Source organism: Patiria miniata, unplaced genomic scaffold, assembly GCF_015706575.1.
Source record: "Patiria miniata isolate m_02_andy unplaced genomic scaffold, ASM1570657v1 HiC_scaffold_6, whole genome shotgun sequence".
Lineage (NCBI taxonomy): Eukaryota > Metazoa > Echinodermata > Asteroidea > Valvatida > Asterinidae > Patiria > Patiria miniata.
Window position 1 is genome coordinate 12,328,793 of NW_024037073.1, and position 26,855 is coordinate 12,355,647.

At 40.1% G+C, this 26,855-nt stretch overlaps 2 protein-coding genes across 4 annotated transcripts in view; one reads left to right on the plus strand and one right to left on the minus strand.

Annotated features, from left to right (window-relative positions):
* The first annotated feature begins 23 nt into the window (after positions 1-23).
* On the plus strand, positions 24-14,460 carry LOC119742441 (histone acetyltransferase KAT5-like). The gene is made up of 11 exons (XM_038218363.1): positions 24-131; positions 235-295; positions 3,065-3,133; positions 4,343-4,500; positions 4,799-5,020; positions 6,470-6,745; positions 7,954-8,043; positions 9,092-9,232; positions 10,001-10,094; positions 10,729-10,891; positions 13,168-14,460. Exons 1-11 carry the CDS (start codon positions 24-26, stop codon positions 13,382-13,384), a joined length of 1,599 nt encoding a protein of 532 aa, XP_038074291.1. The 3' UTR covers positions 13,385-14,460.
* Positions 14,461-18,318: 3,858 nt separating this feature from the next.
* LOC119743182 overlaps positions 18,319-26,855 on the minus strand; it is a 33,134-nt gene continuing 24,597 nt past the window's right edge. For all 3 annotated transcript variants that reach the window (XM_038219563.1, XM_038219564.1, XM_038219565.1), the window contains exons 6-13: positions 26,593-26,707; positions 26,357-26,425; positions 24,134-24,270; positions 22,980-23,067; positions 22,263-22,427; positions 21,078-21,254; positions 19,885-20,184; positions 18,319-19,068 (exon numbers count right to left, since the gene is read on the minus strand). In XM_038219563.1, coding sequence (XP_038075491.1) covers positions 18,937-19,068; positions 19,885-20,184; positions 21,078-21,254; positions 22,263-22,427; positions 22,980-23,067; positions 24,134-24,270; positions 26,357-26,425; positions 26,593-26,707 — 1,183 coding nt within the window. In that variant the 3' untranslated portion in view covers positions 18,319-18,936. The remainder of the gene's footprint in view (positions 19,069-19,884; positions 20,185-21,077; positions 21,255-22,262; positions 22,428-22,979; positions 23,068-24,133; positions 24,271-26,356; positions 26,426-26,592; positions 26,708-26,855) is intronic.

Below are 26,855 nucleotides of genomic sequence, written 5' to 3' on the forward strand. Positions count from 1 at the left end.
CTCAGGCACACTTTATGAGAAATATGGGAACCAGTGGACTTATTGGAGAAGTGTTAAGCTGTGGATGGAAACAAACAAACGCTAAAGCCAAAATGGGGGACGATTCAGAGAATCAGCTTGAGGTTGATCCGGTAAGAAATACGTGAAATGAGCCATGTTTTTACTATTTGTTTTCATTTATTAGTAAAATCGTAACACATTATTCTTTTTGTGGTGTTTTTGTTGTATTTGAAGGAGGACTTGGTGGTCGAAGGATGCCGGATGCCGGTGAAAATGGCCAGTGCAAATGAGTGGCGTAAGTGAACAAATTTTAGTGGGCCCTGTTTTCGTGATATAGCGCCCTCTACAACCCGGATTTCGATCTTGATCTTGTTGTTCCCATTTGTAACATGTATAATGGCTATAATATGGCGATTGTGTAGTTACGGGCCCTGTTCCTATAAAAAGAGAACAGAAATCAATTTTTTAGTGACATTCTCAAACCTAGACCCGTGAATGTGGCGTTGTATACAACGCCACGCGCTTCCGTTGGGTAAATGCTAGCGACAGCATTCTAGCCCCACTACTGGTATGCTGCGCTGAACTTAGGTTCAGCGCAGCATACCGACGGCCACACTAGTGGGGCTACATTCTATCTTTTGATCCGCTACATATAACCATGTATAATTTCGCCAATATGTGAATCACTTACTTGTTGGGCCTCCTGTAAATTTCCGCGAGTGTTGGATCTGTCATTGCCAAGAAATTTGATGTAAAGTACGGCACAACTTTGTCACAACAAATTTTTTCAAAATGATCAGGAAATCAAAGACAGGCATGACACTCTGGTACCCTGACTTCCGCATGCGCAAAACAGTAGGAGTATCACCAGTTGGTACCCGACTAAAAAAATTCTTATTCCTCCATGGTAATACCTTGTAAAATTCTGCTAAATCCATTTCGAAAGTCTGCCAAATCACCCAGTTTATATTGCTGTTCCATTGTGCAAGGGTTTGGTTTAAGGATTTTTCAAAAAAAGAAGGTTTTTCAAACCAAATGTGCCATATTTCTTTCCAATCTTTTTTATTTTCCTTCATCTTCATAATTCTGCCGAAAAAATATTCTGCTGATTTTATGTACAACTCATTTTTGTATGCAAATATTCTGTCAAATGTAGCCGAAATTCGGCTAGAACGGTCACTCTATTTTAGTAACAGCGGATCACAATAGAGTGTTTTTACTATAGACTGAAGCGTGGCTATGTATATAGCCACGTTCACGGGTCTATCTCAAACCTAGTCCCATAAATGTGATGTTAATAGTAAAAGAGTCTCCGTGTTAAACGTACTCACAGATCCAGATATGGTATTTGGACGGAGGGTCCGTTGCTAAGGGGGCCGAAAATCCATTCAAAACTGCTATTATTTTGTAAATTTATACTCACACAATGCAGTGTTCTCCACAGACTTTTTTCTTGGGAGGGCAGCATGACGTCATCGGACGTTCACCCGTCGGTTTGACGTCATCGAGCGGATAGTGATTTTTTTTTTACCACATTTTTATCAATGGGACCTAAATCGAAGCTCCTGATTGGTCCACTTCCGTTTTAAGTTGCATAATAATACATCAGAGAACTGGCATATGGCAAAAAAATTGGAAAATAGGCCGAACAAAAATACGTGTCCGAAATCTGGGCCACGCTGCCATTACACACATGTACATGTACATGCATGTACAATACACTTCATGCCCAATTTCCGGACACCAACTCCTGCTTTATTCTCGATTCAAACAAAATTTTATGATGGAAAAAAAAAATGGTCAGTGTTTTCATTGCATAAAATGCCTGAATTACGGTTAGAGTAATGGAGTCATCAATAAAGGTGTTCACTTCTTACTTGAGAAAGTCGAGGGAAAAGTCCGAAAGACAAGGGTACCGTTCATGGTGCTTCAATCATGTCCATGATTCAACCACACAACTCCACTACTCCACTTGCATTCATACGTGGGGAAAAATCAGGCATTATCGTCTTTCTCTTCCAACAAATGCCAGTGAAATGTTTCGCTAAATGCTCTCTTCGCTATCCTCGAGATAATCATCATGATTTTTAAAGCATTGCATTTTGTACAACTAAATCTGAAATCTCCGAAAATCGCACAACATAATGATTTTATCCACTGGATCGTTCACAAGGCTACCCGTTCCCGACCGGCCATGTGCTAGCGGACGGTATATATACGGTGCGGTACGTGCGCTGGTACCATTGCATATTCGCACGCACGTGCGACACAGTGATTTTTCCATGTTGCCTGTCAATGTGTAACCTTTTGTCCAGCCGGAGAAGGCTCCGATCAGTGTTATGCCCTGTGTTTCTACCGTTTAAACACTCCAATAACGACTGGTGAAAGAGATTAAAACTACGTTCGTGATGATTTTAACGTGCCATTTCCATCGACTTTTCTTCAAAATTATGATTGAAATAAAATGTTATTTTGTGGAAAAAAAATTTGGCAGGGCGGTAAATTTTCTTGGCAGGGCGGCCAATCCTTTGGCAGGGCGGCCTTAATTCTTAGGAGGGCGGGCCGCCCTCCCAAAACCTACATGTGGAGAACACTGACAATGCCCCATGCAACTGCTTAATACAATGTATCAACAAAACGTTAAATTCGGCACCTTCAGAGGTCTAGTTATCTTGTAATTTGGAGTTGAATTCGGACGACTTTTACAGCCATTGTTCACGAAAGCGTCGTGTTGCATGACGTCATTGGTTGTGATAAATTGCGCCCTCACTAGCTTGCATCAAATTTTGCCAATGTGCATTTGTACGGCTGTTGCCTGTCGTTCAGTTTTGGTCAAAAGTGCGCCCGCATTACATGCACTGTTGTGTCGCCTGACTAATGATGATGACGTCTCCCATATTTGCATCATAATTCATGCAACGTGCTGTTGGTAATTTTGTACCAACGGCAGGGCAAACAGCGATTCAATCATCCGCCACTAATTTATCGTTGAATATAAACTGAGTCTTTGTTCCTATTCTATTTCATACCTGATAGAAGATGTGGTCTCTTCTCATTTTTACAGCGCTGGCTGAAATACTGAGTCGAAAGGAGGTGGAGAACCGAACCATATACTATGTTCACTTCATCGATTGTAAGTTGTTCTTTTACAGGTCGAATTTGAGAATCACTAATCTTATAATTGAGCACTTTAACCCTTACCCTCCTCAATCCTCCAAAATCTTCCTGGCAGTTTTGAAGGATTTTGGAGGATTGAGACTGTATGGGAGAAAAGAGCCTGCTGTACCCAGCATTTATGCTTGATATCATCCGCACAGCTTCTGACTGTCATTGGTACTGCCTCAACCCATTAACAGTGACTGTTGGAGGATTTTGAAGGATTGAGGCAATGGTCACCCCTCCACCAAACAAATTCAAGAAATAATGAATGATTTTGGAGGATTGAGCTGAATCCAATGTTTACATGGTGGCAATTGGAGGATTTTGTAGGATTGAGGATTGTTTTTAGCCAAACAGGCCTATAGGGGGTTAGGGTTTAAAGATTTGAGTGTAAACTTTATATTTAGTCTTATTCAGCCCAAAAAAAGGAGAAAGTTGCCGTTTTGATGTGGTGTTGCAACAAGGTGAAAACCTGGTTTCAAATCACATTTTAATTCAATTATCCCAAGATATGTAGCGCCTTGTCCACGCTGGTTCTTCAGGGCTTTGTGTTTCCATGTCATCATTGTATCATTACCATCAATTTTACACAATTGGAACTTTTCCGGTTTTGAGTCTCAAGACCAGCAGTACCTTCTAAGTTCTTGGACTTCATCTGTGACCCTAGACTAAAACCAAAATAGAAACTTGAACCTGGAACCCTGAGGCCCTTCTTGGCTAGGATGCACCCTCAAAATCCTTCAGCTGCTTTCCCCTATAATTGGATACTGCCTCAATCCTCTGAAGTCTTGTTATCGCTTGGTTTTGTTCAGTGGAGGGGTGACCACTGCCTCAATCCTTCGAAATACTCTAATCTCACTATAAAGAAGTTGAACCAGCAGTGTGGATCACATCGAGTACAATTCTATAGCTACCTTTGTGCATGGCCAAACATACAGAGTGTGAGGTACATCGTCCAAAATCACCCAAGACCGAATCAGTCATTGCCCTGAATCCTCCATAAACCAACCAGCTCTTCAAGACATACATCCCTAATCTACCAAAATTCTAAAAAAAAAATGCCTGATTGAATTTGATGGATTGAAAGGGTTAGAGTTTGAATTCCTAGACACAAGATAGACATCAATACTAGCCCCCAAAAAAGTGTCGTCAAGACTGATGATGTCTTCTCTATGTTACTCAGATAACAAGCGGCTTGACGAATGGGTGGAGCGAGATCGTCTGAACCTTGACAAGATGCAGCTACCCAAGAAAGATGCCAAGACGCCAGTCAAAGACAGCAGCGTCAGCAAAGGAAACTGCTCCTCCAATTCAAGAGCATCTTCTCCCGAAAGAGAGATCGTAAGGGTTTCGGTTTTCGGTCACCAGGGATTCATATGTCATAAAGGACTCATTGATTTGTAGATATCACTCAGCCTTACAACCCCTAGATCCATTAAATCCATCGCAATCTTTGAAAGAGTTTTGCAGGATTAAGAAAGGTAGACGCTGGTCACTCATACTTTAAATGCGACCTGATTCAAATTTCAAGGCTATCACGGAAAAAGTTGAGGGAGGGGAGGGGGGGGGGTGGATTCTGCCCCCCCCCCCCCCCCGGCCCTTTTAGGGTTAAGGTGACATGTTTTTATTTGCTACACAGACTAACGGCGGAGGAGGACTGAATTTGATGCAGCGCAACAAGGCAGCCATAGGCCGTAAGCGCAAGCTACCCATGAACGAGGCAGGAGCACCAGCGTCTCAGCAGCAGATGACGGGCATACCAGTGATTGACAACCCTTCGTCACCGGTCTCCACCCCGCTGTCGGTTTCCCCGACACAGCTGTCACAGGGCCAGAGTCTGGTGCCCAGTTTCTCTCAGCAGGTATTGCATTGTCTTCGTGGGCTGTCCCAGACTCAAATCTGCTGTTCTTTGTTTTCTTATCTTTGTATCAATGTTTGTAGTGTATGTTGGTGATTTCATCTGAATCAAATCAAATCAAATCAAACCCTACCTCAAACTTGCTGATATAGAGCCAGAGAACAGACCACACTTCCTGGTCCTTTCGACCTCTGATGTGAGGTCGACTTGAAAGGTCGGTCCAGTGAATTTTATGTCAAAGCATATTTTTATGTAATATATGTTCCTGGGAACTGTATGGAAATCATCATTTAATTTCTACAAAACATTGTAGTTTTTCCATACTGTTTCCTGACAAGAATTGAGGGTACAGTTGCTGTAATATTACTTCAGACGAACCCAGAAAATTGATTTATTTAAAGGGAATATACAACATTTGCAAACATCGAAAAATAAAACTACCAAGTTTTTGCGAAATACCTTAATAGGATGTTGTTAATGACAGTCTAAAGCATCTTGTAAAATTATGGCACCTGGTGTGAAGTCATTTTCAAGAAAATGGTATTTTTGTAAAAAATTTCCAGCGGTGGTCGGCCGACCACCGTTGGAAAAACCTAACTATTTTTCAACTACTGCTCCAAATTTACCATTAATTCAATCCAAATTTTGTTTGCTATTAGTTACATGTTTATGAACGGGTGCAGGCCAGCTAGACTGGTATCCTTACCTTACAATTTTCCGGCATCTGTAAATTGATCCATTTTATATTTAGTGGAGTCAGGGAACCAGACTACTTGAACAGTTTTGTTTTTCTTGGTTTTTCCAGCATTTTCGAACACAAAACTTCAAACATGTGAGTGTAACAATATTTGATCTATTATACTAACCCCTCAAATAGTTCATTTCTGAAAATTACAGCAAAAGTCAATGATGTATATTCCCTTTAAGTTTTCTCGGGCTCTCATTTAATAAATCAGCAACAAAATGCACACACCAAAAAAAGAATCGACCACAGCAAAAAAAGAAAGAAAAAAAGGAACAAACTATCCCCAAACTCCAATAAACTGTTCTATTCTGCACCGACATGTACAACAAAATGCACACACCAAAAAAAGAATCGACCACAGCAAAAAAAGAAAGAAAAAAAGGAACAAACTATCCCCAAACTCCAATAAACTGTTCTATTCTGCACCGACATGTACAACAAAATGCACACACAAAAAACCTAGTCCCAGTGAACAATGCCACAGTCTGTATCCTGCTGCATTCGGTGACCACAGACTCTGAGGCAGTCTGTCCTTGAGACTTTTGGCCTGATGGATCTCGCTACACTGAGCAGGCTTGTCATTTTAATAAACAAGTGTTGCATGTTGCTGCGTTTGGCAGGGTTTCTAGCCAAAACACCTGGAGGGTTAGGGTTAAAGTACAACCTGTATAACTTGTTGCAATTATCTTTCCCCCTACGCATTCCAGTCCTTGTCGGAGTATTTCTCCCAGTCTTCCCAGTCCGAGCAGCAAATCCCCCCAGCCCATCAGCCCCGTCAGACAGGTAGCATGGCCACGGACAAGACCCACGATGACATCATCACCAGGATGAAGAACATTAGCATGATAGAGCTGGGCCGTCACCGCATCCGACCCTGGTACTTCTCTCCCTACCCCATCGAGCTGACTGTGACCCCTATCATCTACCTCTGTGAGTTCTGCCTCAAGTATGTCAAGAGCACAAAGTGCTTAGAAAGACACAAGGTAAGATGCATTAAGTTATATATATTGTGTGCCAATATCCATTCCTCTGAACACCAAGACATTCTTTTTTTGATTACAAGTTTTGTAAAGTGCACTATTTTAAACATTTGACTCACTCATGTACTAAAAAAACCCAATGACTCATCATAAACAGAAAATTTACCACAGCAAAAGTTGAGAAATCTAGCAAATTTGTGGCACTGAAGTAGCTTTAACACTTACGTTTCTTCCCTTAAAGGGAAAATACAACATTTGCAAACATCAAAAGATAAAACTACCAAATCATTTTGAAATACCTTGCTGGACTGTTAGTGAATGACAGTGTAAAGCATCCTGTAAAATCATGGCACCTAGTAAACTGTCATTTTCAAGAAAAGTGGTATTTTTGTATCAATTTCCAACGCTGATCGGCCGATCTGGCTTTTTTTCAAATACTGGCCCCAATTGACCATCACACTTGTTTTCAATCGATTACAAACCTATGAACGGGTACGAGCCAGCTAGACTGGTTCCCTGACCTTACAATTCCCCAATGTATGTAAACTGCTCTGTTTCTTTTTATATGGAGTCAGGGAACCAGACTACAGGAAAATGACTGTTTTCTTGGTTTTTATAGCATTTTCGAACCCAAAACCTCAAAAAAGTCAGTGTAACTATATTTGCTATATATTTCCAACCTTCAATTCCATACATTTCTGATAATTACAGCAAAAGCAAATGATGTATATTCCCTTTAATACTGATATGAAGATAGAAAATGAAGCTCATTAGGACACAAAGGTGCATTTTCAAGGATCAGATTAATGAAAACTATTTCTTGGGCCTTTTAAGGAATGGCGTCTAATTTGTTAAATATTTCGCATAGTTTTAATTTATAGCCCAACACTTTACAAGGGCTGTCACTTACACAAGGATGTTTCCGATTTTGACCTGGTGTTTTATTGAAGACAGTAAATCCAAACTTTATACAGTGTATTTGGTCGACACAATAGATATTTCCTTGTATTAGATTAAATACTAAGATTCTTCGAATGATGTGTATAGTAAGTAGGATTAAAGACATTCTTTACAAAACAAAACTCCAGGGAACATCATATTCATATCAACATCATCATATAATAAAATGTGTAATGTTTACAATTTGGGTACTAAAAGCAAACGCAGAAGTACTGCTAACATTTGTCATATTTTTTTTTTTTTAATTTCAGGCCAAATGTAACTTGAGGCATCCACCAGGCAATGAGATCTACCGTAAGGGCAACGTCTCATTCTTTGAAATTGATGGTCGGAAAAATAAGGTAACTGCATGTACATGTTTTATCAATCTCCAAGCCAGTTTGATGAAGTAAGAAACATTAGAAAGACACGATCGTACCCCTGCAGCAAAAGTATCTTGACATGCGTTATCAAAGAAGGCTACGTCTTGAAAGACATAGAATTAACTGGGTAAAAGTAGATGGTTATTTTTTCAAATAATACAAAATCCAATGCAGAATATTATTCAAATGGAGCAGTGCTGAATAAATGGTACAATGTGAAAACACCTGAGGTTTAAAATCCTGAAAAAAAAAAGAGATTGCAGAATTTATATTACAGATTGTGCTGAGGCATTCAAGGTAAAGTCATTGGTTTTGCTGGTCACCGAGAGGGCAGCCTATAGTCCTCTTTGCGCCTGACTGACTCACTGACTGACTGCCACTTGCGAATGAGCCTAGTTGGCCAAGTGTGAGACCAAATGAAGAAACACCAAAACCCCAAAAAATGTTAAAACAATTGTGAGGCGAATTTGTTTCAAAAGTAGAATGTGTGTCGCATTTATTGTTGTTGCGTATTTTGTATTGTACATGTACTCATGAAAATGTGCTCCACTGCAACATTGTTAGCAGTTTGTCATGAACCCTGAAGCCCGGTTCATACTTTACGCGAAAGCGAAAGCGAAGGCGAAGCGGAATTTGTGACGTCAACAATACAATCGAAGCGCGTCCACCATTGTTGACGACATGAATTTCGCTTCGCTTTCGCTTTCGCGTGAAGTATGAACCGGGCTTAACTCCCTACTTATTTTTTAAATACAAAGTAGAGATTCATGTCCTTCAAAATCCATCACTCACTCTTCTTCACATAATGCTTCAGGACCAAATCCAATGAAATCCACCACTGGTGCTGGTGGATTTTGATGGACTTGGTACACATGGCTTATCTGCCCAAATCTCCCCAAATGGGGGGATGGATTTTGATGGAGTTGGTAAAGTAAGGGTAAAAAAAAGTCTGGATGGTTTTCTTCATATTCGAGTGCTCCCATGTGCACAAATAATTTCTTTCTCTGTGTCTTTCTTGATTCCCAAGTCCTATTCACAGAAGCTCTGTCTACTAGCCAAGTTGTTTCTAGACCACAAGACGCTGTACTACGACACAGACCCGTTTCTCTTCTACGTCATGACAGAGTATGATAACAGGGGCTTCCACATAGTGGGCTACTTCTCTAAGGTAACGGGGCAAGACGTCAGGGCAAGATTTGGTTTGCATTGTAGCTATCTTTTAGGTGTGTGCTTTTGTTCAGCAGGGAAAGCATGAGTAGACCTCTTGTGTATTCACTGTTAATGAATTAACATAACAAAACACACCTCCAAGATGGCTGCTGAATGCAATTTGTCTGTACAGGGTGAGTCGAAAAAAGCGAAACCCAAATGTCGGGACTTCTGTTTTAGTGAAGTTCTGTTTGTAGCACTTTCAAAATCTAGGATATGAAAGCCCAATTCATAAGCTTTCTTTTAGTTCAAGAATCATTCAAATCACTCTTGTACTTTTGAAGTTATGGAATTTTTAACACAACCATTAATTTAAAGTTCTGTCCAAGGATTAAAAAGGTGTGCTTTCTTTCAGCAAAAAGAAACAATTCACACACATCCCTATGTGATTTGTTTTCGTTTTGCTGAAAGAACACTTACCTTCTTGTGATCCGTGGACAGAACTATAAAACAGTGGTTGCATTTAAAATTCCTTAACTTCAACAGTACATAAGTGATTTGCATGATATTGTACTAAAAGAAAGCTTATGAATTGGGCTTTTATATCCTAGATTTTGTAAGTGCTACGTGCAGAACTTCACTAAAACAATGGTCCCGACAGTTAGGTTTTTTGTTTGTTTTTTTGACTCACCCTGTAGACTCAGCTGCTATAAAGTTACCATTTCTGTAGAAGTGTTGACTGTTCAAGTATTTCATCATTGTTACAAATGTTTTTTTTGTAACTCAGGAGAAAGAATCAACGGAGGACTACAATGTAGCGTGCATTCTGTCATTACCGCCATACCAGAGAAAAGGCTTTGGCAAACTCTTGATTGAATTCAGTGAGTACTCTTCTCCTCATTTTTTCTCGTCATTATTTCTCCTTGTTACATCTTTTATAAAACATGTTTTTTTATCTTCAGAACCTTTTATCTAAATTTATATTGGTTTTAGCCCTGTAATAACAGTGAACTATTTTAGTGTTAAAAAATGTTGATGTGGGGGGTGCAAATGACTTGGTGGAAATTTGTTAACAATTTTCGGTATTACATGTGACCTACGAGCATTTTTACAATTGTAAATAGTGAATGAATTCATTCAGTTCATCAATGACTTGATATATGATACAGCAGTACAAACCTCAACTAGAAATGTGTTTGTCACGTGGACAAACACAAATGTTTCGGCTGACTGCAAATGCTTTGTGTCTTCTTTGTCTTCGTGCCAAGTTTCAGGTTGATCTGAATACAGGAAATGTATAACTTTGTCAGTAAAAGAAAATATAAAATCTTTAATAACTCATAAAAAATTATTTGTTGATGCCATCATGACGTCACTTCATATTTTGCATAATGGTATAGTGATCTAACTTCCCACCAAGTTTCATGACGATTTACAAGCATAAAAAAAACCTAAAATTTTGACGGAAAATCTAAAAAAAAGTGTTGAAAATGTTTGTCTTGCATTCTTTGCTAGGCTACGTGCTTTCACAGTTTGAAGGAAAGACTGGTTCCCCAGAGAAGCCTCTGTCTGATCTAGGGCTTCTGTCATACCGTAGCTATTGGTCCCAGACCATCCTGGAAACTGTCCTCAAACTACAGAAGTCAGCCGATGGAGAGAGGCCACAAATCACCATCAAGTAAGTGTGAACGTTTTGCATTGTGTCAAGTAATGGCATTCCAGGGTGTTTACATGGAGATTAACTGCAATACACCTAATGGATCTTGTGCATGAACAGCAGAGGACGCTTTCCTGATCACGTTCGAGTGCCCAAGTGCCCATACTGGTTTGGGCGCAAATTGTGAGAAGTATGCAGATTAATATAACTCAGGAACCATTAGAAATGGTGCAGGCATGGGATACATGTGCAGCTCGGAAAAACTAGCAGGTTATATCAGCCTTTTGTGTGGTTATTTCACTGAATCCACACATATACGTCTTAACATTTTGCACATTGAAATGCACATTGCCCATAGTGTGCCACATGAAATAACCACGCAAAATGGTGATTTAACAAGCAACTTTTTCCAAGCCGCATACGTATCCAGTACATGTACCATTTCTAATGGTTCCTATTCTCAATGTGCACAAACGTGAGGCATGTTTCAATTGGCATCAGTCGCTGTTGCCAATGAATTTGAATGTCCCTCCCAGTGGCCTCCCTTTGTATTAAATAAACCGTATCCGCTCCGTTCACAAGTACCCCCTCACCGGCAAAGGAAGTACAGTTGGGGGTGACCGACCGACGCCATCTTGCCCGACTGCAATTCATTTGCCGCGAAGCGCGGCCACTGCGTGTACATAGTACAAATCCCCTGGTGTACGTGCGTCACACACAAGGAACGGTGCATTTCAACCAGCGAAATGTCCCGCCCATGGGACGTCGTTGCTAGGTAAAAGGGCGCCCTCTTTTGTCGGCGCATGGAGCCCATATGAGGGGCACTTGTGCACAGAGTCCATATCTAAGTAGTTGGAAGTTTGCCAATTATAGGTACAGGTGCCATGTGTGGACAAGAAAGGATGCTTTACCACCTTTGAGAGCATGTAGACGGGACACAACGTGGTTCATGCGCGCATAGCGCGAAGTACGCACGGCTAATTTTATGCTGAATGTGCACAAAGCATAGCGTCTTCACATGAGCGTCAGGCGTTGTAGGAAATGCATTCGAATGTCACTCCAAGTGGTCTTCCCTGACTTGCCCTTCCTTGCCGTTGAGGGGGTACTTGTGCACACGGAGCCCATAGTGCATAAGCATGTAATGTAACTCCAAACTGAAGTGCACTGTCAGTCATGCTGATATCCAAGTCTCTAGTAGTCATACATGAACTACTGCCGAGGTTGTTTGCTCAATTGAGTTCCTATACAGTATCTTCAGGTGATTTCATTCTTCATGGGTTGCATTAGTTGGGGTTACCAGTGTCAATCTACAGCAAGTGCTGCAAGATGAAATCACAAAATAACGAAACTTTAAACAAGCAGTAACTAACGGATGAACCTTGAGGCAACCCCCGTAGAAATGTTTAATTTTGCATTCTCCCCTAACTTGCTTACATTCAATTCAATGAAAGTTGTGCAATACTGGTGAGAGAAGTGGCCAGAAATTGTACCATAACATCAGTGCATTTTCCTGTCTGGGCACTTGCATGCATTGGTCAGAAATTAACGTGTACTCCAGAAACAAAAAGACTGATTCACTGATCAGGTCACCCCTAAGAGGGGAGGGGCCATTTTTTTCAGCGCGTTTGGGAAAAGTTGACATCAGTGTGCCAAACTGTATTCCTTTGACACAAGATCTCAGCAGTTTTTAAACTCTTATATCGGCCATTGGATTATTTCTGGTGTAAGTGATGATGCATTGCGTTGTTGTGGTGCTGCTCATAAACAATGAATGATGCCGACCATGGAGTTGAAAAGTGGAATCCTTGAGGCCAATGTCTGTTGGTGCATTGGTCATTGGATTTTACGGGTGTAAACGATGCATTGTGCTAATGTTGTACTAATTCTAATCAGTTATTGATGTCAACCATGGAGTTGGAAAATGACATCTTTGAGGCAAATGTCCGTTGGTGCATTGTATTGTGAATTACTTGTATCAGGGGTGAGATTTGTCAGAATTCTTCCTGATTTCAGGATTTTCTGTCTGGATTTTTTCGTGATTTTCAAAGAATCCTGTCAGAAATTTGGAATTCTTGAGGTTTTACTGTAGATTTTTTTTTAATAGAACTATAGAAACACAAACCCTCTGCCAATTATTTCATGGATTTTTCAGTTACCCCAAATCTCACCTGTGTTGACTCTATTGTTTTCTGCTCAGTGTAGAGTTCTTACACTCATACCCATGGTTAAAGCAAGGTATCCAATCTTAGTATCTCACCAAGCCAAACATTCTTTTGTAAATGCCCACGCCCTTCCAGTGAGATCTGTGAGACGACCAGCATCCGCAAGGAGGATGTGATCTCCACGCTGCAGCACCTGAATCTGATCAACTACTACAAGGGTCAGTACATCATCACCCTGTCACCCGAAGTCATAGAGGGACATGAGAAGGCCATGGCCAAACGGAAAATCCGCATCGATCCCAAATGCTTGCACTGGAACCCCAAGGACTGGTCCAAGAGGGGCAAGTGGTGACAGTTCTGAGGAGCTCAGCAAGAAACAAGTTTTAAGGGTTGTGATGCGACTAGGGCTGTGGAGCGGAACTGGGTACCTGAGAACCTGAGAACCCGACCGTTTATGTCAGGAACTGGTTCCAGATTATGGAATCGGGTACCAGCAGCCAACTGCCAAGTAACTTCTCAGACAAATAAAAAGAAATGTTTCGAATGTCATGCGTGAAGGATTTCAAAAATGAAAACCAGGCTACATGGGAGAACAAAGCATGTTTCACATTTATGAGGCTTGTGAAAGTTGCAATTTACACTGTAAAGCTGTAAGCTCACTGTACACACTTGTATCTTGCTGTATTGGTGCACCAATGTGGCAGTATGACCGTGCGGACCTTTATGAACAATCTAAATAGCAACTTCCGAGATTTGAATTTTGGGTTGGGCTTCTTTCACGGGTTCCCAGGTACCCGTACTACCCGTAAATGCACACACCTAGATGTGACTAACTTTGCTAGAAGGCTTGATGATTGGACTACGCTACGTAGCAGGGTCTCTAAAGCCGCAATTAATCATTTAGTACGGCTGGAAGCGTTGACATACAAATAATCCAGAAAATGAGATTCATATAATGTCTTATCTTGAAAGGTTGTAATTTCTCAGTGTTGGCCTTTTTGGGTTCTTAGAAGTCGTTGGCCCAATATGTTTCAATTTGTGCTCTTTCTAGCCCAATAAATAAATTCCACTTCAAGTGGAAGATCATTGCAGTCTAAAATTTCAATTTATTGTTTCACCATGAAGTTAATGGTCCCTTAAGCATGAAATCCATGTATTTGTGATATTTGTTTTGGTCCCTTAAGCCCTTGGGCTTAAGCATCACAAACATCACAACAGAGTGGGTTTTTTAGGTTATACTGTCAGAAGTCACCAAACTCTGTTTCTGATTCAAACCTGATCTTAAATTTTTACCTGCCTAACAGATATTAAATACAAATGCCTAAAAGGTTCAATTAATGTACGAATGTGATAAAGCACCAAACAAGTTTCACAGTTTTGATCTGCATTTTGATGAACTAGGTCATGGATTTTCATAATTTGGTCATGGAAAAAATCATGGAAAAATCATGGAATTGTATTGTCCTACAGGTGCAAGAACCCTGTGCATGTGTACTTGCACTTTTCCTAAACATGCAGAGATTGATAAGAAACGTAACTTTATTTTGTCGTTCGCACCACGAAGTAACGTATTGTGTGCACAAAGTCCATAGACTTCACTTCGTGGTGCACCCGATGATTTGATAGACCCCTTCACGGATACTGTACGGCCATCTTTGTACGGCCATCTTTTGAAATTCCCCGAGATTACCACAAGACCACAAAAGATAGCTGTGTCTTCAAAATGGTCTGTGCAGTTTAGCAGAACTGTTTTCCTCCTGAAAACAATTTATTGTGTGAGGAATCTTTTATCACAGCTGCTGCTGTTGAAGCAGTGCCAGCCCACAGCTGTCAGGCTGCCAGGCTGCGTGTACTAGACCTTGAAGCGAAGTCTGTGGAGGACATGAATCATTGAAGACAGTCACATCACTGTTGCATATCCGCTACATAGTACATGATGCACTGATTTTATCAAGCCCCGTGGGTCGAGGTTTGCTGGTGACTGTACGGTACCTGTGTCAATCAATTGGAAAGCCTGGCAACATTTTGATTAGGATGCACATGTCAAATCATGTGCAACATCTAATATACATGTGGCGCAGTGTGCATGTGGTGAGCTCATTGTTAGGACTTTGGATGCTGTGTTAAAGGGAAAATACAACATTTGCAAACATCAAAAAATAAAACTACCAAATCATTTTGAAATACCTTGCTGGACTGTTGGTGAATGACAGTGTAAAGCATCCTGTAAAATCATGGCACCTGGTATACTGTCATTTTCAAGAAAAGTGGTATTTTTGTATCAATTTCCAACGCTGATCGGCTGATCAGCGTTGGAAAAAACTGGCTTTTTTTTTTCAAATACTGGCCCCAATTGACCATCGCACTTGTTTGCAATCGATTACAAACCTATGAACGGGTACAAGCCAGCTAGACTGGTTCCCTGACCTTACAATCCCCTAATGTATGTAAACTGCTCTGCTTCTTCTTATATGGAGTCAGGGAACCAGACTACAGGAAAATGATTGTTTTCTTGGTTTTTATAGCATTTTCGAACCCAAAACCTCAAAAAAGTCAGTGTAACTATATTTGCTATATATATTTCCAACCCCCCAATTCCATCCATTTCTGAAAATTACAGCAAAAGCAAATGATGTATATTCCCTTTAAGTGTTGTATCACAGTATGGAGCCACGCAATCAGATCCACTCAGTGGAGACATTGAGACCACGAGACAGTACAAATACTTTTTGAAAAAAAAAACCCAAACATTCTCAGCACAACTTGAATTAGACTCACCTCATTAAAATATTAAGACCATTTAAAATATATGAACCTAATTAGGTTGTATTTCGGTAGATTTCCAACATCATTACATTAGGCTGAAGTTGTTGGTAGCATTCCATGTAATCGTTTCATACTTCCAGCCCCCCCCCCCCATACCTGGTTGATGTAACTTGTGGAGATCAGTGCAGTATGACATTTGCTTGATTCTAAGCACATAGATGCTTGAAAGTTCTCTAGAGCAGTTGAGTTTGGATTGATCAAAGTTCTAGAACTCTCCTTTTGGAATCCATCTTGCAATTTTTTTAATGAAAATCGCCTATGAGTGCAAGGCATGTTTGAGAAGTCACAAAGCATTTTTGTTCCATATCCGTAGCAGTGTCTAGTACTCATGTAAATGCAGTGTCTATAGTAACCATCACGCCAAGCTTTTTACCTGTGTGTATATATGATGTAAATAATGGGACATTTATGTACGATACTTTCATGGAGCAGTGGTCATGGAGTTTGCTAATAAATACAAATTTGGTGACAAGAGGTTCTGATTTCATTGTGAATTTTCGTTTCGAAAGTTGAGTTTATGTTCACCCATTAGTATTACATTGTGGTTATTCCCTAATGAATCCATACAAAAAGTGCTGGAGGGGGGGGGGGGGGTTAGGGCGTTACAGGGAGTAAATAGGCAGGGTGGTCTGGGGCTGTAGTGACTACTGTAATGGGTTACATTGACCCTGAATGGACCAACTCCAGTCTCAATCAACCATTAACGCCGGAGGACGTGCAAACATGATCTACCAATGTATATTCGCAGGGGCAGATGATGGGTTAAATCATCAAGCTCCCGCTCCCCTCCCCCCCCCCCCCTCCCCCCCCCCCCCCCCCCTTCGGAGGTGGACGTGTGTACACATCAGTTGTTCCCATTGGTTTTGTACACACTGTGTTTTGAACTTGAACTTGGCCGCTGTACAAGGCTGTCATCGTAGCAAGTATCACTCTGTGGCGAGGCCTAGGAGTGTTGCAAAATATGAAGTTAAGATGAGAGGTATCGTACAAATATTGTACTAATGACTCTCAAGAGTCAGTATTTGTGGTGTTTGATTAAACAAAATTGGCCGATATATCTTGTCTTTTTCAAGAAAATACATAATCCTGTCAAGTGGTTACATTGCCTTGCTGCAGCAATTATGATTGTGGCTGGACTCTGTGGAGTTGTGCTGTGTGTGTGTCCTCGGGCAAGACATCTATCATTGATTCCATCATTGCTCATCTCCATCAGAGTAAACGGTTTCCTGTAAGGGCAGAGTTTAAGCTGTTTGCATAAAAAGGCATCATGCAGCTGTATGTTGTCCAGTGAGCTGAACTGTTCTAAGTGTTGTACATGACTGATAAGAAGGGGTAATAATCATGTAGCATCTTTCATTTAGTATTCATAAATACCCAAGTCAGTTTGCCCGTCACTTAGGTGATTTTAAACGGTTGATAAAACACTGACTGGTTAAACACTTTTCTCCAGCACCGCTGCGTTCTGTGCCGCATCGCGTAGTACGTGCCACGGGCATGCCACTCTCCATATAGGGAGATTTTTGGTACTACTCACGCGAGGCACATGCCATAAAAACATAGCTAGAGTGGTGTTTCATAAAACATGAAGTACAATTGTTGAACAAAATCGTTGGAATTATATATTTCTTGACTTGTTTTGGGTTTTTGACCGAAAGGTAATTGAGGAATGGGAATAGATATGTGCTTGGTTGTATAAAACTAGTACATTTAAACAATAAATGCATAAACGGTGCATGCCTTGATCCAAGTGATACATGTACACACAACCATTGGCCTCTAACTCCGCCCTAAATGCATAGGGTCTATTGGTGAGATTAAAATGAACGATTTCTATGTATGTATTCCAACTCGGACCATCTTGAAACCAAATACTTATGATCACATGATCACTCAAACAAATGGGACAGCCAAACCAATTAGTACACCTGACATCAAGAAAATACAACCATTCTTTGTGTTTTGTTAATGATTAGTTCTATTTTATTTTTTAACCTCATTCACCATTAACTATGTCTACTACAAAATGTATAGATTATTTTTTTTAATAATTGTACAAATTTAAATAATGTGAAAATACATGTAAGATAAATTAAGATTTCTGTCACTTAGTATTATTCATTGTTAATCTTTGATCTCGATATACATAAAACTATAAGTACATTGTAATATGCAAAACTGCTGAATAATTTTATATTAACCGTCATTTTAAAAACAATTAACAGCACGACTTCAGAAAACTTGTTTTCCTGTATATTTCAGGACTTAAACCTGAGACACTTACATGTACATGTATCTTTATAAACAAACAGGTCAAGACAAACACAAAGTCAGCACATAGACAAAATTCTTGCCACATTCTGTACACACAAGGAACAATGCACAACTGTACAACTGCGTCTATGTATGTCCTCAATTTGCCCTTTGCACGCTTCCGCCATTTTTTTTGTAAAAGTTTTGTGTAAAGTTGCCAGATCGAGGCTCTGCATGCTTATGGCGGAAGCGCGCAGAGGGCGAATACCGTTGCGTCCATTTTCCTAACATACAAGTAGCAAGCCTAAACTTACACCTTATACATATTCATGAGCCAGACCGGCTGCTTTCATTGGTCAATGGTCCAATGTGTAAGGGAAGTAACAGTATGTTGAGACAGTGTGGCATCACATCCTCCCTGGGTCAAGCTCATGTCCTTGACAATGATTCACGCTCTATTCTGCAGGTTGTGGGTTCGAGTCCAGCCTGGGGTTATGGTGCGTGTGCCCTTGGGCAAGGCACTTTGTCACTCATTGCTTCTCCCAACCCAGGAGTAGTCAACTGGTATTTGTAAGGGCAGCTAGAGATGGTTATTGCAACTGATTTTTAGCTGATTTGCGCTGAAATGGCAGCATCGAGCTGTATACGCCCCAGGGAGCTGAGATTGTCTTTGGAATGCTTCAATAGCCCAATGAGCAGGGTAACAATGATGTAACGCATTGATCACATGTATGTGTGCTTTATAAATACACATTAAATCATTATTATTTGCATAATACTAACTCCTGAGTAAATATTACATCCATGGGGTAATCAGAGGAGCCTGCATCACCTGACGGACCGTGGTTGATAGAGTTTGGAAGGAGTCGGCTGTGAAGTCTTGTCACAGACGCAGAATTGCAAGGGTACTCTCCTGTCCCAGCAGACATCGTAGGGTTGGTATAGGGTGATCTGCTTGACCTGTTAAGGAGATAACGACAAAAGCTACAGTTTTGCCAGCAAATTCAGTTTCACATACTCCTACTGTGTATCAGAATACAAAATATATACCGGGTGGCATTTGGGTAGGCTGGGCAGGACCATATAACCCTGTCATTCATTTCTATCTTCTGTGGATTGGTTAGTGCTGATCAATCTTACACAAGAGGGTTCAAGCCTGTGATGCAATGTTTTTGTTAATTATCATCCTTTACTACAATGGTGATTGCCATAGCCTTAAGGAACGGTAGTTAAATATATCCCGTTATTACAATTATCATTCAAAAATAAATTAGTCTCTCCAAACATGTTTTAGGGCACATTGAAGAATGCCTAAACAATAGCCTTTAGGTCTTCAAAAACTCTCAGAAATACTTCAGATATGTTTTACTTGTGACACTGCTGATCAAGTAATTAAAAGCCAAATGTTCTGGCTGTCTATCGAAAAAATAATGGGAAACCTCAACAGTAAAGATATTGATGAAAAATTGCATAAAACACAAAGTCAATTAAATACATGTGTAGATCCTGAGTGAGGGATGCAACAGCAACATAACTTCAAACTTCACGTTGCTTACAATTTCTTGGCAGGTCATTTTTTCACCCAAAAGTATTCTGATGAATAAAAAATGCAGTGCCACAAAGTTGTAGTCAGGCCTGCTAAGCAGAACATGCCCAATGCTCTCAACTCCTTTCTATGCACACATAAGCATCAAGTCCCAATTCAAAAATTGGATCTCCTTCTATCAATTTCTGTTTTTAGTCAATTTGGAGGGAACCACTCGGTCATAAACTAACCAGTTTGATATCCATATCACTGTCCATAATGACAGACCATACTGTATCCTCCTCAATGGTCTGAAAGGTAACATGATAGACGTAACGTCGGGCGGACTGCAACTCTTCATCTTTATTCTCGTTAACCAGGACGTTTAGTATCCGTCTGAGATGCAGGTCCATGCAGGAGGTCTTGGGGTCACCGATGGAGCCGGGGTCCAGGGACTTGAGTTTCTCGGGTCCGTGCATAGCGTTGATGTAGCGCAGCGTCTTGCGGACCATGCTGGTGTGCCTCCTAGTCCAATGTGGCTCTGGGAGTTTCTGACATTGAGGGAAAGTAAACAAACCAACTTTTCTTTGACTGCAAAAAAAATATACTGAAAATATCCTATAGCTAACAGGAGGGACTAGGTTTTCTGTATCCCTATCTTGAATGTAATTTTGTTCTATAACCCGTTAGCACCGGTACCTACTGCATTGTATTACAATGTATTTTTTCTCTGATGAATCCGGACGCGGCTAGACTCAAACGGACACAAAACAGACTGAAAATTGCTTACGTAATTTGAGTCTATGAAAACAGCAAGTTTATTTGTATGAAGACTTGTTTTTGTACAATAGGGGATTGTAATTTACAGAATGGACCCCTAACCCCAATTTTCCCTTATCCTACCCCGTAAATTTTGGTATATTTATGTTTTGGACCAGGAGCAATCGATCTGGCCTATGTGTGACAATAACTGCCTCTAAACAGGAGTTGTGACATCAGGGAGACATTGAAATGTCTCCCTGATGTACGGTGTTTCCCTAAGGTATAACTTAAGAAATCAACAAAAGAAGGCCTTTCCAACAGTGCGTCTGCACCGTTGGAAATTTCCGCGCCCAGTTGTTAAAATTTGTCGGATCAGTGGGCGACATCTCGTAGCTGCAATCGGCTCAGTGAGAACATGTCTCGGACGCTGAATTCAGGCCCAATTCAAAACATGATTCAGCAACTTTTGATTTGAAACAAGATCCTAGAATGCTGTTTTTCTCGGACTATACAGCTGAAGCTAAGCTGAAACTTCATCAGGTTAGTTGTTCAGCACCCTTTCTTTAGATTTTGAGAAGTTTGTTGCTTCAAACGAACAAAATGCACAAATTACAAATGATGGACTATACCTTTAAGAGTGCATTAACAGGAATTTAAACCATTAGTATCATTGTGTTATTACCTGCATGAATCCACACACGCAAGTCCATGCTGGGAGATTAGCCTGCTCACAGGAACGCTGCTTAGGAATCACTTCAGTAAAGATATTGACAGCTTTGGAAGCAATGGCCCCACCCACTTCATCCATATAAGGATAATGGAGGAGGGACTTCATGCTGAAATGCAAATCTGCATGTACCTTTTATAAAGATAAAAATTGTACGAATTGATTGTGAGGAATTTGCAAACTTATTCAGTACATCGAACTGTGCATTGATTGCAGCATGTGCAATTCTTTGCTTTGGGTCCATTGAGAGATCTGAATAAATTATTGCTGAAACAGATGCCAAGTTTTGTATTAACTTACATCCCAAAATTTAATTCTTTACTGAAAACACGGTTTAAGGAAAACTATGCAAACTTATAAACTACATTGTTATGGAAATGGTCAATTTCTACTTCTTTCATCCCGGCCAAAATTAGTGATAACCTTCTTTTGGTGAATTCTACAAAGAAAAAGTTCTAGTCATAAAAATGTTACATTTCGGAAAACAACATGACATGTTTTAGCAGACAACATTATTTTCAAAAAGAAGCTGCAAAAAAAAAAATTGACCTACAGGGTGGTCCAAAAAACTTGAACGATTTCTTTGGGGAGACACGTTAAAATTGTTTCTTTGGGGAGACATGATAAAATTGTTGCAAGATATTTTTAAACTACAGCATCTTTGTGGTATATGATGAAAACGGCGCTGAAAATAAAACCTAAATTAAGAAATGGCAATGGTTTAAAGAAAGATGGTCAGAAAACTGTTTGTCCACACGCAAGTCTATGAGTTATGGTCAACAGAATAGCATGCACTGCATGCAAAAAGAACTGCAGGTCTACATTAGTTAGGTCTACATGACTGCCATAGACGTGGACAAAGTAGTTTTTGACCGTTCTTCTGTAAATGGCCACTATTTCTTAACTTCAGCTTTATTTTCATTGTCATTTTCACCATATACTAGGCCTACCACCAAGATCTTGTAGTTTAGGAATATCTTAAAGCAATTTCAACATATCTCTTCAATTTTGAGAAATCCACCTCTGAAAAAGTGTTAAAAAAATTGGACCACCCTGTATTTGACCAAGGCGAGCATGGTACATGTGTACATAGAAAAAAATTCCCAGAGGATACAGATTGGAGGCAAAGATGAAACTCACCATGAATCTTTGTTGATTATCAATAAGGTTTTCCATAATGTCAGGTCGCTCTCTCAGAAGCCATGTGGGCATGAGGATGGAGAAAAAAGGTAGCAAGGTCTCATAGTAGCTGCCGAGATGGGAGGGATCCTTGTGTAGTGGCTTGCCGTGGTCTCCTAAAATGAACTAGGATTGGACAAGCTGGTTGAACACATTGTGTGATTGACGGTCGGTTGGTTGGTTAATTGGTTTGTCAGTTGGTTAGTTGTTTGGTAAGTCAGTTGGTTAGTCGGTGTGTTTGTTTGTTGCAATTTTCACAACCCATTTTTTTTTCTCAATAACTTCCAGACAAATGAAAATCAATAAATAAATTGGCGTTCCTGGATGATTTTTTATTTTGTTGTCTGTGGGTTTTTTTTTGGGGGGGGGGGGATCGGAGGGCCATGTTGTAAAGAAACTATTTCATTATTTTCCCCAAATTGCCTAATCCTGTTCCTTCTTGGTACATATAGCCTTGTCTTGGCCTTAAAATTCCGCATAGCAAATTGCAGGCATACAACTTTTCCTCGGATCAGCTGATTTCCTCTTTTTGTACTTCCCACGTGTGCCATTAAAAATGGAAAAACACTGTACAAAGTCTTGGAAAGATTTGAATTTCCTCTCTTTTTTGTGACTTCCCAGTTGCATACCTGCATCTTGGGCCTCCAAGTGTGTGATTTATATGTCATGTACACTTACCACCACAATATTTTTGTTTTCCTGCAATACTCCTTCCAAGAATGTTGCCAGCTCAGCATCAACCTGGTTTCCTGATTCTGTCTCCCTTCTAGTGGAAGGAATCCATTCAACAGAATTTTCGTTTAACAAATTAAACAAAATTCAATCCAACGATTGTTAGACTTACATCTTTTAAATGCCACACTTTGTGGTGATAGGAGTGTTCATGAATGGCTGGAAGTTGTTTCTCTCCACACAAACAGCTCCGAAACAGAAGAGTTTAAAAGCAATACGTTTTTATACAGAAGCGTAGAGATATAAAAAATATTCTTCCAGCAACAAGAAACTATCTTGTCATTACAGTGACTTAAAGGGAATATACAACATTTGCAACCATCGAAAAATAAAACTACCCAGTTTTTACGAAATACCTAAATAGGATGTTGGTAAACGAAAGTCACAAGCATCCTGTAAAATTATGGCACCTGGTGTGAAGTCATTTTCAAGAAAATGGTATTTTTGTAAAAATTTCCAGCGGTGGTCGGCCGACCACCGTTGGAAAAACCTAACTATTTTTCAACTACTGCTCCAAATTTACCATTAATTCAGTCCAAATTTTGTTTGCTATATTGGTTACATGTTCATGAACGGGTGCAGGCCAGCTAGACTGGTACCCTTACCTTACAATTTTCCAGCATCTGTAAATTGATCCATTTTATATTTAGTGGAGTCAGGGAACCAGACTACTTGAACAGTTTTGTTTTTCTTGGTTTTTCAAGCATTTTCGAACACAAAACTTCAACATGTCAGTGCAACAATAATGTGATCTATTATACTAACCCCTGAAATAGTTCATTTCTGAAAATTACAGCAAAAGCCAATGATGTACATTCCCTTTAAAGTAAAATACGGTTATGAAAATCTTACGGATTTTACAGTTATGCCGTATGCATTCTTTATAATTTTGCAGTACATATTGTCTAAGATATTAACATAATTCTGATGTGATAATACCACGAAAAAATATAACTGCCTTTATGCAAGCATGCTTTGGGCACTTCTGTAGTCCCCCCCCCCCCCCCCCAGAAATAATCAAATGGCTTTAAGATATTTACTTGCAAAGATACAATTTTTAGGAAATAATACTCGAGTATGACAATTTTATTCACGGCTACCTGTGTCCAGCATTCAAATCCAGCGCAGCCCATTTTGCCGGATAGGGGTGTGTCAGGAAATCTCTGGTGTAGTTGAGTATGTGCTCATGCAGCATGTGATTGCCATCACACAGACCGGAAAGAACGTTGGGTCTCACCTACAACCAAAATGGAATATAACATTTTACTCTATGACTATGCAAGCATGTACATGTACATGTATAAAAGAAAAGACCAGGCCAGCCTTGAAAACATGATCCCGGAGTGCACAAAATTCTATTCAATTGATTCAGAATAGCTATTCACTGGAAGTCTTTTCATCATGCATATCGCAGAGCTGCCAACTCTCCCTGATTCTGCAGAAAGTTCCCGGAAAATAAACCAATCTTTCCATGTTCTGATCGTGAACAAATTTGAAAATCTCCCTGATTATGGAAACTTTTTCCCTATTATGTTGAATGTCATTCTAAATATGTCCCTGATTGTTGTACAAAATCTCCCTGATTATGGAAACTGTTTCCCTATTATATTGAAAGTACATGTAATTCTAAATATGTCCCAGATTGTTGTACACAATCTCCCTGATTGAAGGGCAACTCTGTGACATTATCGTCTACACACCAGGCCGGATATTGGCGTTATGGGGTAATACTATATAATAATAATAGTAATATCGGAGTCTTATATAGCGCACGTATCTACCAACAATTAGGTACTCAAGGCGCTGGAAATTATGTCTATTATTAAAGAAAGGTAAATAAAGTTTATGAGAAATATGAGACCCATTATGTAGTACCTTATAATGGTTTACAAGGTACTGCGGCGCATATTGCAGCCACTACCAGAAACACCGGGGCAAACCCCTTCTCTTAGCGATAAGTGTTACTGGGTTCTTTAACGTGCATTACACAACACACGGGACCTACGGCTTTACGTCCCATCCAAAGGACGAAGCAATAATGGTAAAGTGCCTTGCTCAAGAGCACAAGCACCATGTTCCCACGGTCAGGATTCCAACCCATGTACCACGGCACACGAGTCGAACACCGTAACCATTGGACCACAGCACCCAGCTGTGTGGCGAAGTAACTGATATTTTCCCAAAGTGTGTAACTGCAATTTTCTTTTTGAAAAGCAGGGGTGGGTTGGACTGGGGTCTCTGGACTGGGGTCTCTGGATATGATATAGCATTGCCTGGATCACAGTCTGTGACAGTCAGTCAGCTATATTAGTCAGTGATCAGTATGTCGGGGAGTCAGTCAGTCAGTCAGATGAATTAGTAACATTGAAGACTTGAGGCACTTGCTTTGGGACTAGCAATATCAGCCATTCCTTCTTCCATGGTTCTACGAACCTCTACCTATATAATCCCACTGGTGTATTCTGCTTTTGGAGCTGTGTGGCGGAGTAACTGATATTTTCCCAAAGAGTGTAACTGCAATTTTCTTTTTGAAAAGCAGGGGTGGGTTGGACTGGGGTCTCTGGATTGGGTTGGACTGGGGTCTTTGGATTGGGTTGGGTTGGGGGAGGGGGACCTAGCACTATTTAACCGAAGACTGTATTAGTAGGCCTATACCGGCAAAACAAACTATGTGGTTGTCACAAAAATTGTACAAACTTCCTGCCCATTGAAAAATGTATGTCACTGCCGATTTTTCTTGATTCATTCAATAAATTTAGGCTCCAAAGTGTGACATTTTTCCTGTCCCTGTATGTTACCTTAGCACTTTGTAATTTGCCATTCAAGTATCATTAAGGTTGTGTAAAAAAGTCAATGGAGAGTCGGGAACATTTTTAAGTATTTCCGAACAAAATTGGAAATGTTTCTCAGTCCCAGATTCATGTCTCATTCATGTCAACATTATTGCAATGACTGACCCTTTTTGAGATGATATATGAAGGGAAAAAAGTGGCATCAGGTTGCAACATTCTTTTCTCATTAAGAATGACATAGGCCTACATGTACATCAATATTTATTTGTTGGGTACTAAGGTAGTTTGCTATTCAATCATTCTTGGAGGACAGACTGCATCAAGGACGACACCAGAAATTATAAAATCATAGATGTCAGATGTAACAGGGATCAGATGTGGGCCCTCAATGTATAGAATATACCAACTGGAACAAAGTAATTTACTCTTCTCACCCCAATCTCACCCCACAAAATTGTATTATTTGAAATCATGATGCAATATTGTCATATTGTTTTTGTTAAAAAATTTTTTTTTAAAAACATGTTTTACCTGTTCATTCTCTCGCTTTTGCCAGCCATGCTCAACGTGGGGCATCACCGGTGGTCGATAGTGGCAAGCCTTGCAAATCCAGTCAAAGAAAAAGACACAAAAAAAGCTCAAACTTTTGTTAGCTTTTCTAAAGTTTGTTGGTGGTGTGGATGAGTCCAATTTTGTTAAGGGGGAGGGGCTCAATTTTCTAGAGGAGGCATTCAGTTTGTCTGACGATATGAAATTAATTTGTGTACCTTGCAATGTGTTCTTGTTCCCATCATACCACTGTTGTTGTCAACACCGTAACTTGTCAGATACCCACGCTTGGCCGCATACTGCCAGATCCATTCTTCAATATCCTTAGCATATCTACGAGTGAATACATCAACAATGAACAAATGAACAATTTGAAACTTAAGAGAAAGGTAGGGATTGGTGTGTTTGATGGTAGATTGGATAATCATTCCTCTTCTGTTTAATTACTCAAATGAAACGTTAAAAAGAAACGTTAAAAAGA

Excerpts from the sequence above, each read along its gene's own strand:
- LOC119742441 (XM_038218363.1), top strand. The coding sequence starts at position 24 with ATGGGAACCAGTGGACTTATTGGAGAAGTGTTAAGCTGTGGATGGAAA. Across the intron at positions 132-234 it reads ATCAGCTTGAGGTTGATCCG|GAGGACTTGGTGGTCGAAGG; the intron begins GTAAGAAATACG and ends TTGTATTTGAAG. Across the intron at positions 3,134-4,342 it reads CTATGTTCACTTCATCGATT|ATAACAAGCGGCTTGACGAA; the intron begins GTAAGTTGTTCT and ends TATGTTACTCAG.